The following is a 23622-nucleotide window of genomic DNA, read 5'->3' as shown; positions in this document are numbered from 1 at the left end:
TACAGTTTCGTAAGTGGGGATGTAAAGAGCACATGCTAACAGCTGCCAGATTCCCATCTGCAATTCATACTGTGCTTGTGCAGTATGGAAGAACTCCTGCATTTCACATTTTCTCTTTCAAAGCTAAGCTTTAGCTTAGCTTCTGTTTGAACTATGTTAATGAAGGGTCCAGGGCTATGTTCATTAAGTGGAAAGAACACTAATTTACACATACATAGGAGTTTGTCTACAACCATTTGAAGATTTGCCCTCTGTGCAGTCACCCCTCCTATGCTAGTCTCAGCAGTTTCCCATTCAGCTGTGGATGACAACCACCCCTCTCTGTGCATTCTTGGTGCAGAGGCCTCTGTATCTCTAGCATCACCTGTGTCTCACATGGCTCTGTTACCATTATGGTAGCTCTCTTGTGGTGTGGCCCTGCAAAGCGCTGTTCAGAGCTCCAGGGATGTCAGCCACTGTCGCAAGTTCCCAATAGCAGAGTGGCTGCCCTGCCTCAGCGTTTCCTGGCTCCACACCTGCCCCAAGCAACCAGCCAGCTATGACACAGCCCCAATTTCTGTCACCCTTCCTTGGCTGAGAAATGTTTGGCAGTGTGCCTGTTATCCTGTGATGTGCTGCTGGGTGGTGGTTTTTATTTTAGGTTTTTGCAAGGCAAGTCAAAGTTAGAAATGTTTCCTCTACAGCTGCAGGGTTGTCAGTTTAGTGACACAACTCAAGTTGTTCCTGTCACAGACTGGCTGTAAGGACAAGTATCTGAATAACTTAGAGATCCCATTAAACTTAAGATAATCTTTCCTTAAGGGGGGAAATCCTAGCTTTTCTCCCTCACTGTAACAACTTAAGCTGAACACAGATAATTCTCATCACTTAAATGATAACTGTGCTAAGTCTAATGCCAGGTAGTTAAGGTTGGTTGGTTGTTTTTTCTAGTCATCCTTCTGACAATTTTTTTTTTCTAAATAAGAACAATGAAAGCTAAAAACTAAGTACCCTGCATCTGAACACATTTGGCAAAGTGCTGTTCTATGAAATTAGATATAGATGCACACATTAACACAGTCTAATAAACAATTTAAATGTTTATTTGAAAAACAGTAACAGTACAAATCAGCATGGGCAGACTGGGCCTACTTGGCAATAGTAAGCCAGTACTTTTGCAGAATCTTGTAGAATTTTCTTTTGAGACTTCACATAGTACAGCTGTCACAGATAAAAAAGCACACTGTTTACAAGTGCTAACACTTTTTATGAGAGGAAAGGGCCATCAAAGTGTAAAGTGCTTGAAATATAAATCTGCCTTTTTAACTTTTGCGTATATAAAATGTCAAATTACTTGAGTAACACAGATGTTTGGTAGTGATATTTTCCTTGCAAGGCACACTCAACCTTAAGAGACCTGAAACCAGGTTGGGCAGCTTTGTTCAGGCTTGCAGGCACAGCTGATGTTTGCAATACTCCTTCATCCTTTTCTGAGGAATGCTATCTGGAAACTTCAGAACACCCGGAATTTCATAATCTTGCTATGTGGGACAGCTGGCCTGGTTTATCTGTGGGTGTGAAGGCAGCCAGCATCCTGTTTGAGGTGTGGAAAGGTGACTTCACAGAAGTTAAAACCAATGGTAGCCCCCAGGGTGGAAAGCTGTTTTATTTTGATGCTTCTGAAAAGGCTGCATGTTTATGGAGAGGCACAAGGAAATCAGCTTTGGGCCTTGGCCTGAATGTCCCTTTACTAATTAATCAACTGACTTTGTTTTCTTAGTAGGAAACAAACAAGATATTAAGGTCAAGTGCCAAATTTTAGGTCAACTAAAAATTGTTTTTAAAAAACAGTAACTCCAAAGTAAACACAGTATTAAGTACATGCTTTCTCATCTATATTATTTTTCTTGTCTGGAAGATCTGAAAGCAAGCTGATGGTAATCACAGGTACAAAGCTGACTTGATCCAGGAGAAGGATTCCTCTGAAAGGTAAGATTACCTGGCATTAGAAGACAATATACAAAAGAATTCTGTGTTGTAAAAATTAGATTTTTTCCTTAAACTCCCCAAACTTTGTTTAAATCAAGTAATACCTCTTTTATGAAGCTAGAAGGAAAACTTAATGGGAAAACTGGTTCCAAAATGGAACTGGTTCCACTAGCTGTGGTTTCAGAGCAGCTCCTTCACCTAGTTTTTATCCCTGAAGTATCAACAGTGTAGGCTCCATATGCTCAATTTCATAGTAGCCTAAAACTGTCTGCTGCCTGGAGCTACTTTGTCAGGCACTAACTCTTTATCAAGCACTAACTCTCCAAGACCAGCTCAAGCTTCTGCTTCTATCAGTGTACTGCAGAATGGCATTGAAGACTTGGGACGAGACCCTGACTCGCATCTGAGACCATGTCATTCACCAAGTGAGACCTGCTCATTCTTACTGGTTTACAATCACTAATTAAACCTTTAGCACATCTTACTGGACCACTGTATACTGGTAGCAAGAAAATGACAGTGAGGTTTAGGGGGTTGGTTTAGTTTGGCTTTTCCAGCCCCACGTTCTCCAACTGGAACAGAAACTACTGCAGGTTGGTTCCTCTGCTCTGTGCTGGCCTCTGCCACGGACAGGCCATCAGACACTTTGCTGAATGGTTTATTTGGATGAGAATTTTTTTCCTAGTTCTACTTGGTTCAAAGTTTCACATGCAACAGTGTTAAGATACTTACTACTGTGGGAGGTACAAAGTGTTTGCTTTTTCAAGTTAGTTACAAGAAGTATTCCATCTGACAGCTCACTTTGTGAAATGTCAGGGGGAAGCATAGTCTCTTTTGTCACTGCAGTTTCTAACCTTCCTAGTCTTCCAACCCTTCATTTTTCCAGCTCTGTCAGAAGGACTAAGGCCAATTGTATCCCTGGTTGGACACATAAATCAACTGCCCGCAGGCCCATTCAGAAGCACAGCTGGTCAGTTGCATTTGAAGATATCAGCTGTGCTTGTTGTGGGTGATGAAGCACACTACACTGTCAGTCACTTCTCCTGAACGAACGTATGGTTCCAAGGGTTAGGTCTTCCAGAACTGCTTGGGTTGCTGTCAGATGTACATGCTTGCCCGTTACAGCTCTAAATCTATACTGGCTTTTTAGCTGCAGTTACTAATTCATCCTTACACCCCTTATTTAGAGAGCTTGCTTCTCTGAAAATTACTGGTGCTGGTAACACACAAAGTAAAGCCATCTGCAGCCAATCAACTTTCTTTATGACCTTTTGCCACCAACACTAGCACCAACGGCTACGGCTTGTAAGCTGCCTACAGAGGGAGCTCCTTGGAGAATTCCCGTACAAACTTGAGGCCTTTCATAACCACTATAATAACTCCAACAAAGTAGGAGTTTGAAAAGATTTAGAGTTGTTGGAATTATTTTGGTCTAGCTTCTACCCTCCTCTCTCAGAGCTATATTAAAGGTGTCTCACAATATAGTCCTTGGAAAACTTCATAAAAATTTGGCAGTAGGACAGCCAAGCTAAAAACATTTCCAATGAAAGATTTTTCCCATCTTCCTCTGAAATGCCTGGGTCAAAATGTCACTTGGAATAGAAAGTTGCCAGCAGCCTTTTCACTGGATTGTTACCACTATCTTCCTACAGAATGGGGCTACTTCTTGAAAGATTTTTTTTTTAAGTCAGTTTTGCTGTAATCAGAGAAGGACAAAAAAAAAAAAAAAAGAAAACCAGCAACAATTACTTACTTGTTTTCACAGGAAGGCAAAATCACCTTTAAGACTTTGAGAATAAGAGCTGCTCCAACAACACCAACTACAATGACTTCCATCAAACTAAAGAAGATGGGTAAAGATCGAAACCAGAATCTGCACAACCCTTTTCTCAAGTCTTCCACCCACTGACACATCACCTACAATCAACAGGTAAAAATAAAAAGGTTGCAAAACACAGCATGTGCAGTTCTTGTAGCTACTGATGAATCACATTACATGGCGATAGTTTTAATTAAATTTATGTATGCATAAGCATACGTAAAGGCAGGATGGAACTGACTGGTGACTCAGACCTCTTTCTTCTGTGAAGTTTGGAATGGGTGAAGGCTTAATTCTCTGCTCATCCTAGCAGAACTCCCTGAAAGGAAAGGCCACTTTGGAAAATAAAGGACACTTATGGAGCAGGTGGAGGGTGAGCTGTTTGCCCTGGCTGTAGAGAAGCCATGATATTAATACCATGGCAATGTACAGCAGGGAAAGGGTCACTGACAGCCCAGAATAGGGGTAGCACCTTCTCTAGCCCATCTGTAACTTTCAGCCTACTATTTTGGCCTTCCTGTCCCAGCAGACCCAGAAGAGGCCATCAAGCCCATCCTTTCCTAGTCTGGAACTGAAACTTCTCAAGCCATTGCTGTGTTTCTTACAGAGGGTGAGACCAATGGCCCATCTCCCAGAGGGGCAAGGACTCAAGCAGTTTTAGAAAAAAAAAATATGTAGCTTAAAGCTACATATTAAAGTTTGGAGAAGAGGAGACTAAGGGGTGACCTTATTAATGTTTATAAATATATAAAGGGTGAGTGCCACGAGGATGGAGTCAGGCTCTTCTCAGTGGCAAACAATGATAGGACAAGGGGCAATGGGATCAAGCTGGAACACAAGAGGTTCCACTTAAATTTGAGAAAGAACTTCTTCTCAGTGAGGGTGACAGAGCACTGGAACAGGCTGCCCAGGGAGGTTGTGGAGTCTCCTTCCCTGGAGACATTCAAAGCCCGCCTGGACACATTCCTGTGTGACCTCACCTAGGCGTTCCTGCTCCAGCAGGGGGATTGGACTAGATGATCTTTTGAGGTCCCTTCCAATCCCAAACATACTGTGATACGAAAGCTAAACAATATTTGAAATTGTTATAAATGCTTAGGTTGGTATAATGTAAATATCATAACACTGTCATGATATATCTGTGAGGTCAGAACATCCCAGGATTAACAAACCCATTTGATTCCTATGGGAGTTAAAAAAAACACAATGATTTCTTACTGCTAAGAGGTAATTTGGGTAATTTAGGAAGGTTTTTTCCTAAGTTTCCTGAAGTATGTCTGTAAAACTCTGTTCTTCTTAGTAGTTGGCTGTGAGGATTTATTAGACTTCTGTCAAAGTCAGTTACTTTCAGATACCTCACCCATAGAAAATCCCAGTCTTTAACAAATATAAAGCAGCAAAATGACACTCTGAGAAGTCAATACTAAGTTAAGTAGGAAGAGCAATTACTTCTTACAGAAATGAGTTAATACATACTATGTTGCCTTTTTTTTTCCAAATTAAAAATAAGAGACTAAAGACAAAGGCGTAGTAATATTATATACTTTGTTACCATCTTTAAATGGATGTTGTGTTTAGTCTTTACATGAGGAAAACCCACTATCTGAATTGTAACAACACTGGATTTGTGTTTTTTTTGTTCTGTAAACATCCACAAAGGAGGATAACACTTGTATGTGTTTCTGCAGACAATATTAAAAATGGGGAAGGAAGTTTTTCCCCTCAAACTGTAATACTGAATAACACTCAGCTCTATCTGCAGCTTGTTACTACAAATTTTCTTCCTAGAAATGTCACCAAAGTGTATGCATTTAATCTCTGGTGAAACAGGGGAAAAAACAGGGGGATAGAAAAAAACTGCTGCTCCTTTTTAGACCAGTCTTTAAAGGTATATACTAATAATTAAAACCAAACAACAAATAGCAAAACTACCTTGTAAGAAGACTGAGGTTCTATCCTAAGAGGGGTCTCTGGTAACTTCCCAGGTAATGTCTCTTCATCTACTGTAGTCTCTACTTGCCGGGTGAGGTACTGACTGGTAGTTTGCAGTGGATCTTGAATATCTGAAGAAGAAAAGGTGGATTTAGTGGAGGGCTTGCTTTTTATTTGACTCACTATTCAGGAAAACAAAGACACACTGCATTTCTATACTTATGGTACAGTTCTCACACATTTACCACAAGAACACAGAAGGCTGACTTTTTTTTTTTTCTCTACTTGAGTAGTGAACTTGATAAGAGGCAGAAGCGGTACTACAGGGCAGCCTTTAGCTGCGCCTCAGCTGTGAATTTCAGCTGTCGCCAGATTAAAAAGTGATGAACGAGACCAAAATATTCATCCCCTAAGAAATCTTTGAGAGTTTTTGATTAAACAAAACTGAAATTAGATTAAGACATCAAATAACTTCCCTTACTTTTAAGTTCTTCAAGCTTAATAACATAAAACTATTCTCTGGTTTGGAAGTGACCCAGACAGGTATTTCCTCTCCAGTTTTCTCTTTCATTCTCAGGAAAATGGGGGAGCTTTACAAAAACTTCCATCATAGCACTGAGAAATTTATTCCTGTGAGATGTCTGGGTTACCGAGTAACAAGTATCAAGTGCTTCAAAGGAGAACAGATTTAAAAACAAGCAAACAAAATACCTAGAATATAGAAGAGTTAAATTTAGGTGTTTAAAAAAACCAAACCACATAAAACAAAAACCACTTCCCTGTTAATGAATAAACTTTCACTATGAAAAACACAGCAATAACAATGTTCTTTTGCCCTTGTAAAGCAATACATTGACTATGATTAAAACATTATGTAACAGTTAAACGAGATACCTTTTCCTGAGAGGTTGGGAAGCGTAAATAACACATCGTTGTCCCTTGGGATGGAATACAGCATGCTCTCTTTCAATGGGACAGTGTAGTTTGAATGTCTAAGTACTCTCAGGTCCTTTACCAAAATATCTATTTCTGTTACTTCTTCCTGCTGAACCTACAGGAGATGCAAACGCGTTGATATTACTGAGTTTACAGTGAAGTACGCAGGCAGAGAAAACCAAAACCATTACAACACAGAAAACTCCAAGCCGTTAGGATTTAGACATAGGGATGTTATGACTTAGTATTCTTTGTTTTTACGTACCAAACCTCTATAGACTATACCGCCTTAGAAAACATGCTGAAGAGAGTGGGTCTCTCTCCCCTTGCAAAAGTCACTCCAAGGGCTTTTAACTAAGTCTTAAATAGGTCATTACAATCCTCTTTCAGGGAGGCATTTTAAGGCATGGCAAACTCCAGTATGTAGTTACAGAGCTCCTGCAAACATTGCAAGTCTTGCTCAGGCAAAACTGACACTTCTGCTTTTGTAGTAATGTCGCTTTTTTTCAGCAACTGAAGTTGTTTTCAGCAAGTTTTCTTCCTGTGATGCACCAGACCCATTTCACTTAATAATCACTACAAGCATCACTTATATAGAACACATTCCACATAACTCCTACTAACATCAATAACTGCATTGTAAGGCCAAGAACTGACAGAAATCCAGAGTATTTATGACCATAATTATAACTGCTACATAGAAATACAACTAACAGAAGGAATGAAGCATGTGACAGTTTCATTCATGTTTTCAGGGCTATAGGCCAACCAACGCTTTCCTTTTTCTTTGAACACATGCAGAACAGTGCAATGAAACTGATGATTGTTACTGTCATCTGGTAACTAATGAGAAAAATTGAAAGCTTTTGACTTAAAGGACAATTAAGGAAACAGCATCAGCTTTCTGGTTGTTCCTAACAGGTCCTTATGACAACCTGAAGTGCATTGTGATGCCTAGTTTGAGACCTGAAATACAACAATACTACTGTGTAATGACAGAATCAAACCCGGATATACCAGCCTCATCACATCACGTCATTAGAAAAGCTTCAGAACTCTCAGCAGGTTTTTTCCTTAACAGTGTAACATTTTGACATGGTGCAGAGCCCTCTAAAAAATACTGCATGCTGACTATGTAATTAATTAAGGATCAATGATATTATCAGCGTTTTCCTTAAAAAAAAGGGCAGGAGAACATAAGCCAGCTCCAAAAGAGCCTGGCCACAGGTACTGAAACAAAAATATGATAATTTTGCTGGCTTCAGCAGCTGTATCTTCTCTCCAGAACCCCTCCGGTTAGAAAAATAACTATACACTATAGGTGATTTTGAGAACTCTGTTCAGCACATTATAACCTCGGCTAGAACTGTAAGCACTCACATTCACTGGTATTGGTGTAAATACAATTAGAATTTGAGGAGGTTTTTCTTGTTCATCTCAAAATCCATGTTCATTATCAAGAGTTTTATTCAAATGAATTAATTATCTTATATGCAAAATATTCTAAGGCTAAGGGTGTTGCAGGCTTTCACAACAAGCCCACCTGCCATAAGAGTTTGCTGCTGCAAGCTGTACCCCATGCTACATGCTTGAAACACTTTGTTAGCTTGGAATAAAGAATGGGGAATGCCTCGGGACTCAGAACGAGCCCATCCCCCTTTTATTTTGTACATTATTTTGTAAATTAATTATTGCTTGTGTGTCTGACCTTGCCTGCATAAACGCACATGTTGAAAGAGCATGTGACAGAGTTAATGATATTCTAATAAGCTTAAGGGAAAGTCATTCAACACTTAATTATTAAAATACGAATAGAAGTACCAGAACTTGAAGTCTCTTCATGAAATGCCCCCACTACTATACCGGCAACTTAGGCTGGTATTATCTCCCTCAGTTCTGTGCTAGCTAACATTAGATCATATACTTTGTGCTCTAACCACCAGCCAGACACATGTAAACCTTTTAATCCTTGGTAACTACTTGCCTCTCCTAAATTTAAAAACATGCAGAATGTTGTGTATGTGGCATTTTTTACCTGTTTTCCATCGACTTCTGTTACTTCTTCCTGAATGACGACCAGCTGCAAATCAGAACTGGACGCCAAAGGCCATTCGTGAACCATGATGCGAACACTGACGGTTCCCAGGCGCTGCTGATCTGGTGAAGTACCTGAGTCTCCATTCTCCACTGTTAACATACACAGTTTTCAAAGAGAAAGCACCCAAACCAGAAAGCAGTAAACAACCATGGGGCAAACAGCTGCAACTCTGACACAGATGGCTCTGTACATATAGCACCTGAATGGAAGCATCATTACAACTACAGAGCATCACTAGAGATGCCTGAATGGTTGCATGAAATTCTGTACTGTGCTGACATCCTTAACACTTCCAGAAGCTGCTATTATAAGCAGTAGTAATCTGGACAACAGGTAAAAAAGATGCCATGATTGTTTACCACTGTATGACCACATCAAACTTGGAGCAGGTTTCATGATATAACACAGCAGACAAGAGCAGCACTGTATAACTGAGGGAGCTCACAATGTCGTATCCCGGCCTTTGAGGTTTATGTTTAAACACCCTAAACAGCACTCTTTGGCTTCACTACTGCTGCATTCTTATTTTAGTTGTCCAAAGGAGTACATAAGATTAATGCCACAGCCCAGCCAGCCACCTGTGTAAACATCTTGATTCACACAACATTTCCCTTTCTCTCAACACAGAAACAAACATGCTTTTATCCAGGCACTCAAGATAAGTGTCAGTTTCCTCATATGTATTTTTTCTGCCCCCAGCTCCATTTTCATATGTTACTGTGACACTTCAGCCTCTCTTCCTACTCAAAAGCCTTCAGCTATTTCAACCACCTCATATTCCACAAGTACACAGAGAACTGCCTTTCTACCCTTGCTGTTTCTGGATAGATGCAGTATACTCCTCCCAACTACCTCTACTAGATGTGAGGGCATGCTAGAACTGCAGTGCTGCAGCAGTGCAAGAACAGAGGTGACAGGTATCTCCAGCACACAGAGAGTGAGGTACCGGAGCTGAGACTGAACTGGCCCCTGTTTCTAAGCCCCTGGTACTGCATCATTTGCAGTGATGAGCCTGAGATGCAACCTGGGGGAATGTCAGGCTGCTGTCCTCCAGTTACAAAGTTAACAGCTCAGTGTGTTCATTGCTTTTATGCTATGATCCCTTTCCTCATGAAGCTATTGTGCTTATTTTAAACATAGAAAAATACTTTTTGGCATCATTTAGCAATATCTTCCATTGCAAAAATAAGTGGCAGAAGAGAAAGGTTCCCTGTAGGTGTGAGCCAGAGTGCTATCCCGGTTGCTGCATGTTTTCTTACTTCCAGCAGCAAGCACACGTGAAAGGACCAAAGCCTCCAAGATGACAAAAGTAGCGGAAGCTCCCTGTGGTCCCAACCCTTCCACGCGTCAGGCTGCTCAATCCCCACTACATTCCACAGGACTGAAAGACAGGCACACTTTCAAAACTGACAACTGTGGGAACTTCAAGTTGGAATACAGGCATCAGGTAGAATATAAGAAGTGTCAAGACAATACTGTTCAGGAGACTTGGACTCTAATATTGGGCTCAAGTGTGACAAGTACATACATTCAGGTGTATTCTTCCCCTCTGTTAACAGGTAACAAGCATCTTAATATTCCTTTAGCATTTTACAAACAATATCTGAATCTACTGTTGAGGATTTAGTTAGTAAATAGTATAAATACTACAGGTAACAGAGGTACTGTGCTGAGGACTCAGACCTGAACATGGAGACAGAGTTCCAGGTTCCTAGATCCCAGGTCAAATCAGTATTTTTCTCACTGTTTCAGATTCTCCTTCATAATTGTAGTCACTGCCAGCTATACAGCTATGATTTGGGAAATCAATAGAAACTACAGTAAAGTGCTCGGCATCTCTCAGAATTAGTCACTAAAATAGTATCTATTTTTCTGGAGTCAGTCATCTTGCAGGTAAATGACATTTGGTCATGTTTTTCTACCCTAGGACAGAAAAAAAATAGAAGCAATAGGAACATAACTATCCCAGTAAAAGAGAAATGAATTACTGCTCTCCCGCTCCACAAAAGAAATAGTGTCAAATTAATAATTGATTGTGCTTGGGGAGGAAGGGTTCAAGAAACAAGGTCATGGCTCAGAGAAGCAATTTAGAAAAAGCATTAGTAGTCTCTAAGTAAATGTCTGATTGTAAGGAGAGGATGACCTCAGAAACCAAGCTAGAAACTGACTGCACCTGAACCATCAAGAGATCATTCCAAAGACAACAGAAGCTTAAATCAAAGGAGCATAATGGCCCTTTTTTAATTAATTATACAGTATTTTCTGTGTATCTCAAAAAATCACAGTACTTGCTGATCTTTCACAAAATGTGTAACATCAATTCACTGGAAAAAATAGCAGTTTCAAGATAATCTGAAGTCATCAACAACTGCAGGACACCAGCAAAACTGCAGTATTTGTGCTATAATATCCTACCCAACGGGAAGTTGTTTGTCCAAGAGACAGAGAAATAACTAAAAGATCTTCCTAAGAACAATTCATACTTTTGTTATTGAATTTCTTTTTGGATCTATGCCAGCCAAGCTAGGGACACAGCCATTAGCAGGGTGGAGTTGCATCCTTCTGTTTACATTGTCTAGCTTGTAGTGCAAAACATTCTTTTGAAAAGATGGGCGGAGTCTCGATGTCAGATTAGACCATTTACATATAAGTATGCGAATGTGACTTGAGAACAAGGCAGTAAGATTTTTTCCACACACTTCAGTAGCAAAATTATCCTCTCTTGGGAAATGGTTTGCTTCTACAATGCTCAGGTTTGCAGAATACGAGAACATGTAGTCACTGTAAGCTTTGGTTACCAGATAACAGGGAAGCCAAATACCTCAGGGAAATGTAAAAGAAAAAAATAAAAAGAGAATACTCACATATTACTGTTTGACATGTTATGTGTGCAACCCCGCTTTTCATAGGAAAATCATTTAGATATACCTGTCCATTAACATAGGTGATATTAAAAACAACCTGAAAGACAGACAAACAGAATGAATGTATGGTTTCTAGCCAAATGCTACAATTCTGTTCACAGAAGAACACGCTTCATACTGAGTGGCGTCAGACAAAACACTGTATTTGCATCCACATGCAGACTTTTTTTTACTGCATATTAATTCACTGAATAAATAGAAAAACCAGACAAACCTGTCCTTTGTGAAATTCTCCATTGGTTTTCAACATCATAACGTTGACTCTGATTGTTTCCTGGAAAACAACAGTGAAAAGAGATGTAGGTTTCTGAGGGAAAACATAAATCACTGCAGGCCACAGGCAACTTTCACACACTGTCCTGACAGAGCAACAATCCCCAGAGCACATTCCCCGGCTTTCAATCCAGCTGACAGAAGAAAAAGGAACATGCTTACATGTTTCATGTAAGAGTTGGTTTGGGTTTTTTCCCCTCTTTTTAATAAAGAGGATTAGTGAGAATGAATGACAGCTGCATCCCCTTATGTGTAAAGTTGCTTGGTTGGTTGGTTTTTTAAGTCAAACTAAAATAATAATAAGCTAAATTCACAGGAGAACTTGTTTCACGTTGATATAAGGGAAAAGAAATCTCTCACATTAGCTGAAAAATAATAGACAATACAAGATAAAAATCAGATTCTCTGTAAATGCTTTTCAAGTGCTCCACTTCTAGGTGAAGTGTACTTTAACACATGTTAACCTATACTAAAGAACACTAATGTTTTTCAGTGTAAGCAGTAATGCTGTTTCTTTTCTTGGGTTATCACCCTCCAAACTCACAGCTAATATGGATTTGCTTCCTTCTTTCAAACACTAATTGCTGTAATTTATCAACTCACTCATTGTGTCCCCTCATTTCACCCTTGCAGTTTCAGGGGCTCTTTTGCAGATGGGACCCTAAATCTCCCAGGCCTGCCCTTGGCAAAACTTGCGTAAAAAAGCCAAACCACGCTTGGACATATCCAAAAGTAATGATTGCCGCACTGCTTTCCTGAGTCACCTCTTCATAATTCATGTTAAGCTCCCTATTTGCCTTTTGGGAGCCTTAAATGATTCTAATCCCACTTCATTTTCCTTGGGAAAACTTCTCCATACATTTAGCATCTTCTTTAGCTCTGTGTCTGAGTCATGGATTCACAACTAGCAGCTAAAATGTGAGTCATGTCTCAGTAAAAAGTTGAACTTGCCCAGAATTTAAAATAAATAAATAAATACATACATACATAAAAGGGCTTTTCATTTGGGTTTTTTACAAAACACCAAATTTTCAGCCAGGAAATACTTGAAATGTAGAGTACGTAGCATAGCATAGTCCCAATTCATGAACAGAGAGCTTCTGAAGTGCAAATATAATGTAAAAAAATCCCTAAAACAAGGGGTGTTAGGCAGTAGACTAAGGTATCTAGGACTATCAAAACTGAAAAACAGCATCCAAATCTGATTCAACAGAAAACTGGCAGCATGAGAAGCATGGTTTAAAATCTAACACAGATAACCTTTAGGTTGGAAAGGACTTGTCACTGATGCTTCAGACACATTGTGATATCAGTAGGAAAACTCTTTGTCCACTAAGACCAAAGAGAAATCTCTTTCTCAATGCTCCTTCTACGAAACAGGTGTTTATACTGAGTATTTTTCAAAATTTAAATCCTAGCTATTCAAAGTAAATGAAAATTACCAATTTACTTAGAGAACTGGAAGTCTATTACTGAAAATATAAACCAGATCAATAATACAATCATAGGATGTAATCTATTCTGTCATCCTATAATTTCCTCAGTCCACTTATTTTCTTCTCAAAGTTTAAGAATTCTGTATATTAAAAAACAACAAACAAACAAACCCTCCCCCCCCAAAAAAAAAAAAACACAAACAAACAAAACCACACCAAACCCAAAAAAGACCACACCAAAATGCCTAACTTTTAGCTCTTTATCTAACATTCAGAGCTGTACTTCTTTTACACCCTCAACCTGCTTAACAGATTACCAAAACCTTGTGTCATGACTTCCTAGGTTTTCTGTTTTCTGGGAATTCAGAGGCCCCAAAAGATGGATTTTCCAGGCAGTCTTGATATTCCTTTGGTTTTTAAGCCTTAATTAAATTTGGGTTCCTTTACACAGAAAGTATTTTGCAATCTTTTTTTCAACATCTACAAACTGACTCACTGAGATTACAAGAAAAAGGAAATGACTGTGACTGCTGAAAAAAAGGAAAATGTCCCCTAAATTTTGAATCAAATGCTTTATTTGAAAACGAAGGGCACAGGGCAAGATAGATGTGCTCAACAATAGAGCATTAACATACAAAGTGAGCTATATAAGCAATGACAATTTTTCTTCACAACTGCTATCAGTTCTCTTAGTGTAGTATCCACAAGCAGAGGCATAAATTCAGGTACATACTTTAAACTTGCACTTGAAGAGTGTTTAAGAAATTAAAATATTTCAGTGGATCGCTCCCATGCTGTTGGGGTTACAAAACCCAGAAGGTAGCATGCAGACAAGACATCTGCATGGCTTTGCTGCCTCCGCCATGAGCAAAGACAGTGCAGATCCCTCCTCTCCCGCACATCCCCCTGCCCTTGCAGTTGCACCAAGTCAGTGAGCCCATACAGATCACTAAGCTGTCAGGAAAACTTTTCCTTTTTTTTGACAGACTGTTTCTCTGTCAGTCCGACACGGAAGGAAGAGGCAGACAGATATGGGAGAGGCAAGCGGGCACTTGGCAGGACGGAGCCTGCTCTGGTGGCCACAGGCTGCTGGCGCCTCTGCTGCAGGGTCTGCCTGTCCTGGCAGCATCTCCCTCTGATCGCAAACGGGGTGATGTGGCATCCTCTGAACAGCACAGGTTCATAACGCCACTCAATAACTTAGAGCAATGATTAATACTCCACCACAGCAACTACACCGTGACTCTTGCAATTCCATGTTCACAAGAAATGGAGAACTCCTGTTCCTGCTATTTCTGTGACCCTATTTTCAAACAAATAAATTATAGCAGCATTTATCTAATTTGAATCTTCAATCTCAAGTATACGGTGCTGAGTAGCTAGAGGGTGACTTAATTAGCTTCAGTTAAGAAATAGGAATAATATATCCATGTTTTCTTCTGCTGTTTATAGCCATAGGAACAGCCATCAATAGAAAGTTGCTCACATCCAGATCCAACAAATTCTACGACTGGTGACTTCCCATGCCCTGTGCACTCATTCTCCTGAGTTTTCATATGTTCCTATTTTGCCTCTTCACTAAGCACTCCCAAAGACTTGGTGCCAGTCTTGCTAAGAAACACTTCAAAGAGATCTCAAAGTTTCGGTGGTAACATATAATCAGTTTTCAACTGTTCTTACTCAAAACATTCCTGAACTGATACAGAAACATATCAAGGACCAGAGGAAGATCAACTTTTCCAGAGTCAGAATCAACTACATTGATGTCATTCCTGACAGGTGTTAATTTAACTTATTCTTCAAGTTCTCCAGTGATGTCCAAAAATTTCACACTCTCATTAACTATTTAGGGCTCAGATAGCTTTAACATAAAAAGTTTTCCTAATGTCTAACCTGAAGCTTCCTTGCTGCAATTTATGAACAGGTTATTCGTTACTCTTCACAATGTCGTCCCATGGAAAACAACAGTCCTCCAACTCAGTCTTCCTGATTTTATGCTAACACTCCCAGCACATGTAATCCTTCTTAATGCTGTTACAGGACGCAGATGTCTCTCTTGAGTTTTCCTATGATTTCTCATCACTTACTTAGTGCATCAGCAGTGATATTTACAGTGGTAATAGCCACAGCACCTGCAAAGAGGGCAGCACTTGTATCACAAATATATGCCATTCTGTTCTAGGACAGCTAGGCAACAGCAGTAACAGCATGACAACATATATGACAGTGAACTAGTGGATTTTTGTGAACTTGGATCAATAGAGATAAGCAGGTAGTGACCATTTTCTAACCCTTTCACCATGTGCTGTAAGAGAACACAGGAGCATTAACTGGGGCAGTCTAATTGCAGTAACAGCAGAAAAGCAAGATGGGGAAAAGATGGCAGCAAAGAATATAAAGCATCTGGCATAAGTTACAAGGGAATATTCTTTAATTCTTCAAGACTCCCTTTACCAATGCCACACAAATCTATAGAAAACATATCACGTAATCTTAGCCTTTTACAAAAACTGCCGCACAAGACACATCTGTTCGGTCTGATCACGCAAGAACTTCAAAGGGATCTGATTACAGAATGATGGAAAAACTTCTTCCCTGAGCAGTGGGTACCTGTTGGTTCAGTTTCTCCCAGCACAGGGTAACTGCTAAGTCCTACACAGCTGCATTAGTCACATAAACCCCATGTAAATTCTGCCGTGAGCAGCCAACCCACTTAAAGCACAGCTGCTCTCCACCGGGGCTCTCGGAACAAGGCTCTTTCTGCACTGGAAGGCTGTGGGAAGTGGAGCGGGCAGCACTGGGAACAGATGGTGCAGATGGATCGCAAGATGGCCAGCTGTGCTGAGACTTGGAAGACAGACAATCCCCTGGCAGTGATCAGGAGGGCACTGTCGGGATATCCTGTTCATGACACGAAAATATGAAGTCCCAGGAAGGTTGCCAAACAGATAAGAAACAGGCAAAACTAATAACTCCTTTCTAAATTTGAAAACAAATTATAGGAAAAAAGTGTTCAAACAGACAAACAAAACTACCAGCCAGACTCACAGCATTTGAGTCCTGGCACTCACACGGACAACTGGCTCCAAATAGTGTAACTGTGTATTTGCAATCTGGGCTCTGTGATCTGTGCTTCTCCTAAGCCTTTCATCAGACTCAAAACCAGAGCTCTGCTGTATGAGTCTTCACTGCAATCAGGCATAACTGAGTGAAGAAATAATCATGGTAAAAGTTTGACGTGACAAGTTTGACTTGACAAGTTTGCAGGACTATAATTAGTCCCTCACATTTTACAAAATTTCACTACAAAATTGTTTCCAATAAGGCCTAACATTATTAAGCTGCACAACAAAATTTAGGGTAAGATAATGAAATCCAGTATTTGCTTAAGAAACTAAAGCAGAACTATCTCTGTTGATATAAAAATCTAACTTGATGCTTTTGCTTTGCTTTTCTGAACAAGCACACTTATATTTCTTCCTTATTTTGCAATGCTTCTTAGTATAATATTGCTTAACCTCTCCTTTGCCCTACATACATTGCTAGAATTAATTCTCCCTATTAAGTCAGCTCATACTATGAGTATTTTATCAGGGGTTTTAAAGGTCAATATTTTGTCTCACATCACCAGGATGTGGCTGCACTATACTGCTTTAATTTAATCAAATAGATATGGAAAGATGCTGTCAGATCTTTCAAGCATAAAGTTTAGCGTCAGACTGTTAATAGAGAAACTGGCATAAAGCGATGAAAGAAACATTGCAGTATGTCACTATGGACAAGTTTTTTCTTTCATTAAAATACATGACACCTGCTGCATACATACTCAAATGGTTGATGTAGTGAAGACTACTTTCTTCTGTTGTGAAATAATCCATCCAGGCAGAGGTTTCTTGCTGCCATCAAATATTCTGAAAACAATGTTTTTCAAGCAACCAAACTAAAAAAAACCCATCTGGTAGGCAAGTAAGCCGTTCAGAACATCGCTAAACCCAAATTATCAAGAGGCAAACAGAGCAGGCAAAAACCCCAGCATTAACACTCAGCGCATTGTGCTTTTAGACAGTTCCTACCAGCACATTGAAAAAATACTCCAAAACACAAAACCTAATTCTTGACCTTGCACCAGAAAACATCTTTAATGTGAAGGCCGGTTGCCTTGTTGCGTCATTCCCTGACTTTTTTTTAATTTTGTCTTGTATCAATCAATCTGTAATCCAGTTTCGCTCATCGAATTCCAGGAAGAGAAAGAAAAATCAAAACACACATGCTAATGTTTAGAAAAAGAGTCCAGATTTCAAAACAGCTTATTTAAGAAATGACAAGTGTTGCACAACCATGGAGACATTCAAATTCTGGAGCCAAACAAAAGCGTTTCAGCCTTACAAAACGTTATTACAATATTTCAAGTTTTTTCTCAGCCCTTCCATTACGGTTTCTGTAACATCACGGCCATCAACTTGGAAGTAAACTTCAATAAATACCATGTACAAGAATTACAAAATGTGAAGTTATCAGTGCTGTGTTGCCAGTGGGCTCACAGAATTGCAGAGGGCAGAGTCATGGCATCCAGGCAAAGAAAAGCTGAATATGTTGATGCTGCCTGCTCCCAACCCATCTGTGGTCCCAAGCCATTCTCAGAAAAGAACATCAATTTTCTGACCCTATCGCCCACTGTTGTTAAGCTCATGGCTTCTGAAGCCAATCTGACAGTGCAGCATTCCTGCTCTGACTGTTCCCACTGCCTAGCCACTTCTGTTCGTATCAGGCCACCATAAACCAGCTCATTCTCAAAAACCAGCAATTCTACTCAAAAACTTTCTCAAGATGCATTGTTCCTTCTACAGCAAAAACAATCTTGTATGTACAAAAAGAAACAGTGCAGGAGGAAACACAAGCTGGTGATTTTTTTTGAGAGTTTAAAAGAAAAACTACTAACGTAAAAATGTATATGTTCCCTTTTTGACTCTTAAAAGAGCTTCTCCACATATACTTATGCCACCACACCAGTATAAAGCTTTAAAAGTGCAGACAGTTCCAACTAGCAAAAACTGAGCGGACAGACCACCTAAGTGGTATGGCACAAATGGACAAACACAAGCCTGCAAACAGCACAGCTGTGCCTGTAAGGCATTCTCCCAGCTACTAAACCAAGCCCTATCAGCAAGCTAAAACATACCTGTTCTATTTCTGACCCCAAGCTGGCTTCCATGGGACCCACCCCAGCACCCTGCACCACCACACTTTCAGATCCAAAGATAGCGTGTGCAGATGTGTCTCCACATCTTCTACCACTGCCAGCTTGTGACAGACAAATGACTTTAATGCTGTTACTTTGAACGTCTGGTGTGAAAGTGACACAGTTTCTAGGGAGAAGGTATGCAAGAGTATAGGTCTATGTTTCATTTCATGTGTTTTCTGGCAAATTGAAGCTAGCAGTCCCTTTTCTCACAGGGATAAGTGAAGTACCTGAGCACTGAGCTCTCTCTCCTCTCTTCAGAGCATCTGAATTCAAGCACAGATGCAATGTTAAAGGTGTCTGAAGATCCAGATCCCCATTTTGAAATGAGAGCTAAGCGCATCTCTCTTCAAAATATTCATATAGAGAAGCAGGAACAAGGAAGTAAGCTCAGGAATCTGTCTTTGCAGCACAGGATGTGTCAGTGCAGTGCCTCCGTCAGGCTTTCTTGGAAAGGTTTTTACTTAAATTAAAAAAAAAAAAAAAACAAAAAACCAAAACTGGGGAGGAAAAAAGGCATAATAAATTTACTCCCATGACAGCAACTTCACATTGGCTAGACAAGCGACTACTTCCTTCTTTGCAATCTCACATTTTGGAGATCACAATTATAACAATTAGAGGATGTATTTAGCCGTGATTCAACTACAGACAGAAGTACCCAGCTCTCTTCTGTAATTCTAGAGGTCAAATCTCACCAGTGCCATGGCACATCTTATTCCCACCGAGAACATCTCCTAAGTAGTACCCAAAAAATACCTTCCACTCTTTAAAAAAAGATCAGATTTATTTTAAAACTAATCTTACCAAGGTACAACATAGGTAATGGAATGGAAAAGCAGACAGCACATGCCCCATAATATACCAGTGTATCAAAAACCTTTTTGTGGTTCAAGAGTACAGAAATCACTAGAAGCAAATGTGGACCTAATGCACTGCATACTTCCATAGCACTGAACTATCAAGATGAGGGTAAAGAAGCATAAAAATGCAATATAAATACAGCTACATTGGATAGAAGTAACTCTCGCCTCAACCTGTCAGGTATTTATTTTGGCATATCAAGTCCCATATAAATGAAACATTAAAGGGAGGGGGGAAACATTACATGCACGGTAACCGAGTTTGTGACAGAAACATAATTTTGTCCTTTTGTACCACTTTTGTACATTTTAGACCGAAATGTACCTGAGCAGCAGGACAAGCACTGGAAGGAGGAAGAACAGACCTTGGCTGTCAAGCGCTACAGCTTGAAATAAAAACAAACCTCGTACCCACCACACGGCCCTTCAGCGCCACCGGCTTCGGCCACCTCCTTCCGCCGGCGACACCGCCCGCCCGGCCGGGCCAGCCTGCGGCCGAGCAGCCGCGGCCGCTGCGGCCAAGAGCCGCCCGCGCCACCACCCAGCGCCCCGGCGGGGTCCGGCTCGCCCCGCGGAGGCAGAGGGACAGGGGCTGGGGCTGGCCCTGGCCGCCCCGCACGCCGGCAGTACCTGGTCCAGTTGCAGGGTCGCGGCCGGGCCCAGCAACACGGCGGCCAGCGACAACAGCAGCAGCTCCCGCCGTCCCAGCGCCGCCTCCATCTTGCGACCCGGGAATTAAAACAAAGTGAAACATCAACAAGCGGCGGCAGGGGCGGGGCCGGGAGAAAGCGGGGGAGGTGGCGGGAGGGGGCCGGGCCGCCCCGCTCCTTCCCGCCCGCCGCGGGCAGAGCGCAGCCCCGGGATGTGGCACTAGCTGTGACACTGGAAGGGGCCGGGCCGCCGTGTCAGCTCCCCGCTGAGGGCGGGTGTTGGTTCGGGAATGAGCTTTTATTTTTTGGAAGAGGGGCGAAATTTTAGCGAAACAGCTGGATTTGTGCTGTCCTGCCCGGCCCGGCCCGGCCCGCTACCGCCGCCGCTGGAGGTCCCGACCGAGGCGCTGCACTATAACGCCTGCGCCTACAAACGCCCGTTACCGTTAACAGACGATTACAGCCTTTGAAAGCACTTTGCATAATAATTACCCACACAGCCAATGTTAATAATTACACTGTTTATGAAGTGGCCAAGGTACGCTCGTCAAACCAACTTACTCCCTTGGCACCGGCAGTTGGGCACCTGCTCTGCTTGTGAACGCCAAGGCAATAATACTGGGCCAAGTTGTGAGCACCGCACATCCATAAAGGTTTCTTGAAAGCAAAAGCAGGCAGCGTGCTCGAGGGAGAGCAGAAAGAATCATCAGAAAGGAAGAAAGCACAAGGTAAAGCCTAAAAGCCTAAGGAGACTTAACAGCGGTAGTCAAAACCATGGAAGTCTATGGCAATGAGAAAGCAAACAACCTGTATCTCCCAAGTGCTTGGTGGCTGTGGAGATAAAAAGTGCTTTATTTGCAACAAGAAAGATTGTTATCTGTCAGCCAAAAGCTTTCTAACTGTAAGGGCGGCAAACATCTTAACAACTTGTCTAGGGAGGTTTTAATATCACCAGGGCAGGGCAATAAATTAGCTGTCCTGTTGAAGCCATCTGGAGCCTAATTTTATATTGCTCTATGATTCCCACTTGGTTGATAGCAAACATAAATCATTAAACTCACAGAAATGTAGTATTTTATATGCAGTTTGCATTCATGAGATACTGATATAAACATCTGGCATGAGATAGAAGGCACAGGAAAATGAGGCCTAAGAGAGTCATATATTATGAAGTATATTTCACACATAATATGTGAAAACCTCAAATATTTAATCACTAAATACATTTATTATCAGTAGCTTCAGAGATTAGAAAAAATAAAGCTGATTAACTGCCTTCTCTGTGATAACACAGGTCAGTAATGGAAGAAGGGATAAAAACTCTGACATCTTCATTCCCACCACCTCTCTTTACCATCACCTAGTTTACCTGTCCTTAGGATTTTTTTTTTTTAATCTGTTGTGTTTGGTAAACTGAAAGAAATAGGCAAAGGGTCTGCTCACTGTGCAGTCTCATGAAGCAGAAAACTACATGGTAAGTCATCTTTGCAACAAGCCATTTTGCTGTCCTGTAAGGGGCACCAAACAGTCTTCGGGATAGGAGGGCAGCGACAAGAATGCAACTCTTGTTGGTACTTGCAGTCATTTGCATGTGCTGGTGGGAGGAAGTTTAAATTACCTAAATTCTAACTATGAGCTGCACTCTGTGCATAAATCAGAGTGAGCATTACCTCCCAACAGGACTGGTGAATCCTCGATGAGCAAAAGCAAGCTACAATACTACAGTGTTTTCTGTACTAGATTCATTATTAAAATGTTTGCAAAATGTACTGGAGGCATAATTAATGGCATCCGACTATAAAAACATACAGGGAAACAAGGACTGCTGACCTGCAGAATTTATAGATTCAGCAAAGTGCAGGCTGGGTTCTCAGCTGACCTCGAGGAACTTAGTGTCTCACTGAAATGGAGTAAGAGATGAATGCCTCTTCCTTTTTGACTGTCTTCTTTTGCAAGTTTCCTGGTAAACTACCTATCAAGCAATGCCTTCTTTCCATTTTTGTTTCCCTCGCTCTTCCTTTTTCTCCCAATATTTTAGCACCTCCTTTTCTTCAATCCTTTCTTCCTTTCTTTTTATTCTCCTGGAACTTAATTAAAACTGCAAACATAATGCACTAAAAATGCTTTCAACATACTTCTGTTTTTTCCAAATTTCAAAGCTTTCCTTAGTCTCGCATCACAATGGATGTCATAACAGTTTTATTTAACATAAATGGTAAAATTCCTTGCAATAACCAAGTAACGCGTGGTCTAGTTTCACAAGTGGTCTCCCCTAGGGTGAATCAATAACCACTCAATGCTGGGACACCCTGGGAGCATAAGGAGGACCTTCCCCTTTTGGCTCAGGCACATGCCCCCTGGGCTCCTCTCATCTACTGGTGAATGTGTCCTGATATTTATAACTATTAAAATATGTAACATTTTTAGGTATTTTGTAATGAGACTGACTACCACTTGAGCTGCTGAGTGTGCCAGAAGTGCTGTATTTCAGTGATTTTATATTTAAATTACAAGTAAGGTTTCTGTCTTTTTAAAGGGATCATGAAAATCCACATTCATTATAGCCATGGGTTATTAGAAGACAAAAACCAGTATGAAGAATAAGGAAATTATTATTTATTTTATGACTAAAATAAGTTATAAAAGTCTGGCCTAAGTAGGTGGATTGCTCTCTCATTGAAGTGCAAGGTATGAGTTCTTGAAGTAGCAAGCAAATAGTTAAACTTTGTCAGCATAGGCTTGCATAAAACTGATGTACTGCTTACATCCCTCTTAAAGTTTCAAAGTAATAAGTGTAATGTGTACTATAGTGCTTTCTTCTATCAATAACTGCCATTCAGGATGGCTTAAAACCAGCCTTGAATCAATTCAGGATTGATGTGCATACTGGGAATAAGCACACAAAAACAATACAACACTGCAAAATGCTTGATGATAGCACAGCTTTGAAGACTAGCACACTGTGGAGGCAGAAATCACCTCCCTGCAGTGCAGATCTTGGTCCCGGGACCAGACCACTATGTCTCCAGGACCATCACGCAGCAGGATAGTGGTGAAAAGTGAGTAAATACCCTTCCTGGCTCTTTATAAGGATGCTGTTATGTAATGTGATCTGATACTACTCTTGCTGCTTCTTAAAGAGGAGATCCTGCTCTTAATAACCTACGTGCTCCTCTTTGTACTGTGTGCTGTGCACTCCTGCTCCCCCTGCCTCCCTTCGCTGATTCCCTTTTACTGTGCAGCGAGTCAGTTTGGGTCACTAAACTGGCAGAAAACAAATTCAGCAATAAAACAATAAATTGTTTCCCATCAGATTAGCGACTTGAATCAACTCATTGTGCAGTGAGTGCCAGAGTGTGATCCGGAAAGAGGTGAAGACAGTGCAGCCCGTAATAGCAGCTCTGCGCAGGAGAGCAGGGCCCCTTGCTTTGCCTTTGCATTAGCGCAGCTGAGACACGTAAGACCGAGAACCACCATGCTATGG

At 40.9% G+C, this 23622-nt stretch overlaps 1 protein-coding gene across 1 annotated transcript; it reads right to left on the bottom strand.

Moving 5' to 3' along the window:
* Positions 1–1061: 1061 nt before the first annotated feature.
* GINM1 (glycosylated integral membrane protein 1) lies at positions 1062–20276 on the bottom strand. The gene is made up of 8 exons (XM_065835430.2): positions 20119–20276; positions 11892–11951; positions 11618–11714; positions 8691–8842; positions 6614–6770; positions 5720–5850; positions 3722–3885; positions 1062–1961 (listed from the first exon to the last, which is right to left on the bottom strand). The coding sequence occupies exons 1-8, from the start codon at positions 20206–20208 to the stop codon at positions 1853–1855; spliced, it is 960 nt and encodes a 319-aa protein (XP_065691502.2). The 5' UTR covers positions 20209–20276; the 3' UTR covers positions 1062–1852.
* Positions 20277–23622: the final 3346 nt, after the last annotated feature.

The sequence above is a fragment of the Patagioenas fasciata genome, chromosome 3, assembly GCF_037038585.1.
Source record: "Patagioenas fasciata isolate bPatFas1 chromosome 3, bPatFas1.hap1, whole genome shotgun sequence".
Lineage (NCBI taxonomy): Eukaryota > Metazoa > Chordata > Aves > Columbiformes > Columbidae > Patagioenas > Patagioenas fasciata.
This window is presented reverse-complemented; position numbering and strand designations above follow the sequence as displayed.